Here is a 6,782-nt window from a genome sequence, read left to right on the forward strand (position 1 = left end):
ATGAAAAATTAATTTATATGAGGTTCACTTTCTTTATTTGAAATACTGGTTGTACGTCAAGACAGCTAGGTACTCACCCCCATCATCCTCTGCAGGCTATGCAAAAGCATTACAAATATGATACCACATCCATAATTTGGCTTCTCTGTGAAATGTAATTGAAGTTAACAAACACTGTAAACAGTCAGGTTTCAAATAAGCTACAAGAAGTGAAAATGCTGGCTTAGAGGATTACCTTCAGCAACTCTTCAGAGAAAGAGCTGTCCTTCCTCTACTGGTCTGAAAAGCCATACAAATAAAATTAAGAAACCAGTAACTAACCTTTTTAACTCCCAAGATATCTTCAATGAGCGTTGCAGTTTGTAGGAATGTCTTTTTGTTTGTCATCAGTGTAAACAGGAACAAGACAAAGTCATTTCTTTCTGCCAATCGCCTTGTGACTCCTTCCGTCTAGAAAGCAGTAAACGCACACACAGACCCAGAGTCAGAGCCCACTCTGAGAAGTTATACGTTACCAGTAGTTTTACAGATGATGTGTTATCGAATCAGCTGTTCCTGAAACCAGGAAACATTGTGTTTATGGTGACCAAAACTAACTCCAGTCCTTGTCTGAAGTTAACAAGATGCTGCCAGAAGCTACAGGCTCCAGGACGATACGCTTCATCTCAAGGCAGTCGTTTACTTGTCTGAATCAAAATTAAACACTGCACGCCTGGAAATATGCCAGAGAGGCTTGTCTCTGGTTTCCCATACAAATTGTAACCAGCTCCATTTTATGGCATGTAAATGCAGTCCCCAGATTCCTCCTAAACTGTCAGCATTGCTCTCCGCTAGGCAGAGTCTGAGCAATCAGAATCAAGCATTGGTCTTAATGAACTTGGCGATGAACCCAAAAGTCATGCTCAAGCATGAACTCAGGTTCATCACTGAGTTCGTTAACGCCACCTTTCATGCTCTGATCTCTGCTCAGAGCACACAGCCAGTCTTTTCTGGAATTGAACGTAACTTAAAACTACATCCTTACTGCTTGCAAAGCTGTCTATGATGTATGACTGACATATTACCAGTGCTCACAGAACTAGACTAGCTTAGCTGCTTCCTGAATATTTACATGTAAGCATAAGAACAGTTAATATTGCACACACAACATTTCTGCGATCCTGAACACTTCTCATTCAAGAGAGAGCAGTAATACTGAAGTGAATTAAAACAGTAGCTAGTCTCTAAATTGCAAACTTGCTTCTTAGCATATCACACTATTCACAGTTTGCAAAAGTTGCATTACCTGTACTTAAAAAAAAAATAAAAATCAGGTAAGTCAAGAAAAAAACATTCCCTCTCTTCTCCCTCCCATGTGTACATAGATACTTAGCAGTAAGAACACAATCTATTAAGACTCGAATTCTCGAGATTAAGTTGTCTTTGGAAGAGCTCCAAGCCAGTAACAGCCTTTTTTTTTTTTTTAATTTTTGTTAAACAATGCTCCCTAGGTTATGACATAATAAAATGTGTGATTAAGTAAACAATCCTGGGGATGTTGCCTGCATGCATAATCTGAGGCATGTGCTTTTAGATTCAGAATTTTAATGGCAAGGTATTTCAATAGGCCTTAACCCAGTGTCTGTCTTAGCACCGATCTACCATCAACTGAATTGAACTAATATTCATCACATGAAGGAGTTGCAGGATCAAACTTAAAACACTTTACCAGCACCATTACTGAACAAGACTAGCTGTAGCTCAGGTTAGCAGGCATCGACTTCCAGTTTCAGATTTTAAGTTTGAATACAACAAAGGCTGACATGGCTTTCCTATGGAAACACGGATACAGAAAGATCCAAACAAGAGGATTTAAACTTGACAATGTCGCTAAGAAAACAGAAACTATTTGAGTAACACATCAAAATATAGGCCGGTCCTATATTTAACTGAAGGAACTTTAATGAAAAGTTTCAGAGTAAGTTCAACTCATGCTTAAAAGTCTGTATGTTGTCTTATCAAGCGGCACATGTAAAGCATGATCAGCAGAAGAACACTTTTCCACAGCAGTCGTACTTACACATATACAGGTGTTGTACAGTATGCTTAAACAGTCCTTGATGAGGTCATCGCTTACTGCAAAGGAGAAAACAGACATTCACTGGATATACAGGGTGGGGGGAAGGACAGTTCATGCATTTTTCTCCACACAGCATCAATTCATAGAAAAGCTTTCAATCTGATTTATTTTAACACTTAAAATATATTTTCACTACAGACATACAACAGCTGCCTCTAGCTCAAGTTCAAGTAACTTCACCTTTGAAGTTCCCTGGTTGATGAGCATGGAGTGTACCACGACATTTCCTTTCCTCAGAAGGGTTCAGGGAATCAGCAGAATCACAGACAGGTGAAATGAAAACACTGAACCAAAGCTGCTCCAGCAGTAAAGTTGCGCTGAAGCTACTGCACCCCATTGGTAAGTTCTCCGTATGGTAATTTGGAAACTAGTAGTCACTATGACTAGGTCAGGAAAACAGCATATTTTTCACTATCTCGCAATCTATAACTCCTATTACATAAACAATGTTTTGTGGCTTATTATTAATAATTGTTATCTGTGGCTATAGCCACAGTAACAATAAGTTTCCACTGACTGCAGATTTACTGCACTGAGAGAAGTGTATTACGCTGAGCACATGAATACTCCTGAGCTCTGCTTTCCAACAGGTGACTATCGTAAATCCCATCATGAATCAGTACTACAGAGAACAAAGAAACCAACGATTCATTTAGAAACAGGAAATTGCTGGTATGGAAAGAGAGTAACAGAAAAATAGAATAATTTCTGTCTGAACAAGGACACAAGGCAAGAATGGAAAAAAAGAAGATAAAACATCTATTTACTTACTTTTCTGTTTCTTTTTCTGTGTAATAAGAGTTGGTCTCATGAGAATTTCTACTAAAAGCTGTAACAAGAAGATGAAGAATTAAGGGAATAATCACTGAAATACAAATAACCAATTAACTTATCAGTGACAAATCCAAACTTAGTCCTGTCTCTGCTGAAGTCACAAAGGTGAATAATGGAAGCTCTATAATCAAAACCCCACTGGCGTCAAAGCTACATTGACAAAAAATAGTTGTATTTACCCTGAAGAAATAATAACAGTTGTTTAAAACAATTTCCCACTGGCAAGTTTTAAAGACCTTCAGTCTGCAAAGAATGTAATGTCACATGGATCCAGATAACATCAAGGATGGCTCTCACACATCTCGCATAATAATGAGTCTTTAGCGATAATCTGCCAGGAGATGCAAATTTTGCAAAGGCTCTCCCTAAATCTTGCTGGGCTTCAAAATATATCTCAGGTCCAGACATAACAGAACTTAGTTGCTCCAGATTTTAATCTCATCAACAAAGAGCAAGCCACTGCTTGTGTACCTGCACTTTGTATGCATACTTACATACACATTTACAGATACCTGAAGTGTTGTTTCATTTCTATTTAAGGAATGTTAACAGTCAGCCTTCCAAGACTAGGACTATGGTTCTGATAGATGTAGAACTGATCTCTAGTTGTTCCAGCCTATACCACTGGTTTACTTCAAAACATTTTTTAAAATAGCAGTTTATTTAAAAATGAGAGTTAGTCACTAGAAGGAAATGATGACTTCTGCAATAAGTATTGCTAAAAGCTCCTAGCTCTAAAATTCGGTTTAAAATTGTTAAGAGCAATGTAGGCATCACCCAGGCAAGTCATTCAGCTTACATTTTACAACTTGCTCTATTTGTCCCAACTTAACTTTACCCTTCTTTTAATGAACCACCTACCCAGACACAGAGGAAAACATGTGATAGCATCAGAGGCACTGCCCACATTTTAACCACTGATGAATAAAAAAATAGGCAACTTTAAAGAGGAATATATATTTTCCAGGAGTATTTGTAATAGTAGCTGTAGCATCAATAGCACAGAGAAAAATGACTGCAGCAGTAATGTAGTGCTTATATTAGTAGCTTATGTTTTAGGAGGAGAATGCATACCTCAAGGCTTGGTACCCAAGATAGCATCGAAAGATATCCCTATGCTTGAGATGCAGGCCACCTGCTCTTCTCCTGGGAAAGAACACCTACTGCAACAAAGCCTGTCTTTTAAGGGTGGCCGCAGTCATGACCGCTCCTGCCTTGCCAGAAAGTGGATCTTTTCACCTAGTATTTACTTCTTCCTGGTCAATACTATAACCCACCACGTATTTATCACCTTATTCTTGCAGAACTGGTATGCTCCTCACATACACTCCAGGGACTGGACTGCAGTGGTGTGAGACACTCCTTGGAGAGGGCTTTCTTCAGCCATCCTACTGAAACTGCAACAGTATGCAGCAAGAAATGCAAGAGTCCAATGGCAGAAAGAAAAAAAGCTAAGAGGGCGCCTCACCAGAGGCAAAAGGTGCAGAAAGGGAGTTATGAGATGGAACGGGGTTGCATTCAGGTCCAAAGTCCACGAGGCTCATGTATCAGTTCATGTGTTTATACTCTCAGGTAAAATTTTACATGCATTCATATAAAGGTAGGAGACACAAATGTGCTTTTGTTCTTCCTTGATGTAAAGGCTGCCAGAATCCAAAAATATTTTAAGGAATATACTATCACACACTACAGCATACAGAGAGCACCGCAAATTTAGTGTCCTTCAAAATTGCTCACGCTTCACAGTTCAGAATACTGCAACACAGAATTAGCTCGACATACACAGAACCAGCAGATTAGACTACTTCCCTTTCAAGTCCTAGAATAGGCTTTTCAAAAAACATAGAGCACTAGCTTCTACCACTGCCTTTAACCACATTAAACCCACTTGTATCAGCCAAATCTCTGGTCATAGTAACAAGTAATTACATTGTATCTGGTATTTACCACCTCCAGCCCGAGGGGGGAAGAAAAAAATTTAAAAAATCAAAACCAAAACATACCCCAACCCAACCAACCAAGCCAAACAAACAAAACAAAAAACCCAAACAAAACACCCCAACACACACTTACTCTGCATTCTTATGTTAAAAGCACTTCTACAGGAAGTATCACTATTTCCCTTTAAAAACCAGGGAAATTTAGAATATTTTCATACAATGTTCTAAATTACTTGGGTAGCTGACGACTTTTGTCCCCAGTTGACAGGATACCAGCAACTAAACCAGTTAATTTCAAAACAACATAACCTAAATACCAGTTTTACTTAATTAAAGGCATGCTAAGTGTAATAAGAGAGAAGTAGCAAAGACACTGTTTAGTTAGACCAAAAAAAAAAAAAAAAAAAAAAAGGAAGAAAGTGTCAATTAGTTCACTGCAAAATACAAATCATACATTTCTAATGCAAGTTAAGATCCCAGAGTCTGTCACCATAAAATTGAGCAAACTGGGATATTTGTGTAATGTAGCATTAAAACAAATAAACAAAAAGACCAAAATTGCCAGAATGCGTAAGGAAACCTTGCAGGTCTGTTTAAAAACTCTTCCATAGGTGAAGCAGTCCACATTGTCTGTGTTTATTGCTGGCATACAATCTGGCTAAGAGAGTGCCCTAGTGTGCTTAAAAAAACACCACATATCCTTCAGGCGTAAGTGAAATTATCAGTGCTCTAGTACCAACTGTAGCATTTAATTTCACAACTAGAAATCATTTGAAAACTGTTTTCATTGAGAACCTAGAGGTCTAACATTTTTTAAGCTAAAAACAGACTGCCTGAAGAAACAGCCAGGTGTTCTATAAGAAAAAGCACCTCACTTATGATGTAATACCTTGGAAAATACACCTTTTTCACATTTTTATTAACAGAAACAGGAACAATTCTAATGCTTAACACCAAATTGGTAAAGTCATTCTGTAGCTTGCATCTAGAAGCTTCAAAGGTCTCAAAGCCCCCACTTACAGATTTCTCAGTGGTATGACTATTACACAAAAATCTTTTGATATCATTGAAAAAAAACCACACTTACGTCAACTCCTCCAAATAAGTCAAATGTGTATGTGTTTGGGAAAGTGGACTCTTGAGCAGCTTTTCTATCTTCTGTAACAAATGCCATGGCTTCCATTGAAAGAAGTGGAGAAATTTCCTGCATGCAGTAAAAAAAAAAATAAATAGTTCAAAAAGAAAACTGGTCATCAGTATAAACACAGTTGTGTCTGACTGTGTGATCTACTGACTAATCAATTACATGCATTCCCAGCTCTTACCTACCAGACAATTCACAGATGCTATCATACAGTTTCAAAAATTAGTTACAATATGATCACAGTAGACTTTAAAGAAAAAATAGCCCCTAGCTTTCAGGAAGAATAGTGTAGATGGTACCTTTAAGATGCTTTGGCACTGGGAGAAATCGCTGTTTGGGTGGCTATGTTCATACAGCTTTTGCAACAGTAAGGGAATCCCATTCCATTTTGCTTGTTTATCTCTTTCCTTCAACAAGGCCTCTGTGATCTGCAACAAAGAAAGAACATAATTCCCATGTGTCCAATGCTTCATAACCAGGAAAACAACCTTATCACCTCCCCAAAATATCAATATCAGAAATGACAGAAAAATACTTTATTGTAGAGAGGACTGTCACAAAATCCAGTATCTCTTTCCATGCAGCAATTTATCCAGGAATGGTAGCTGCGGAATTTTACAGATGGTCAAAGTACCTTAAGCAGAACAGGGCTTAAAGCAGATGTTACCATTTAGAGTACTTAATCTCATTCCATATTTTGATATTGATCATATATTTTTAAATGGGAACACATTAGTCTCTAAAT

At 37.9% G+C, this 6,782-nt stretch overlaps 1 protein-coding gene across 1 annotated transcript in view; it reads right to left on the reverse strand.

Moving 5' to 3' along the window:
• The window catches only part of TRPC4AP (transient receptor potential cation channel, subfamily C, member 4 associated protein), a 28,019-nt gene extending 21,556 nt beyond the window's left edge, over positions 1-6,463 (reverse strand). Inside the window, exons 1-5 of the mRNA XM_009699127.1 lie at positions 6,337-6,463; positions 5,981-6,097; positions 2,891-2,948; positions 2,060-2,115; positions 322-450 (exon numbers count right to left, since the gene is read on the reverse strand). Of these exons, the coding sequence (XP_009697429.1) occupies positions 322-450; positions 2,060-2,115; positions 2,891-2,948; positions 5,981-6,076 (339 nt within the window). The 5' untranslated portion in view covers positions 6,077-6,097; positions 6,337-6,463. The remainder of the gene's footprint in view (positions 1-321; positions 451-2,059; positions 2,116-2,890; positions 2,949-5,980; positions 6,098-6,336) is intronic.
• Between the last annotated feature and the right edge of the window lie 319 nt (positions 6,464-6,782).

Source organism: Cariama cristata, unplaced genomic scaffold (assembly GCF_000690535.1).
Source record: "Cariama cristata isolate BGI_N322 unplaced genomic scaffold, ASM69053v1 scaffold18134, whole genome shotgun sequence".
In the NCBI taxonomy this organism is placed as follows: Eukaryota; Metazoa; Chordata; class Aves; order Cariamiformes; family Cariamidae; genus Cariama; species Cariama cristata.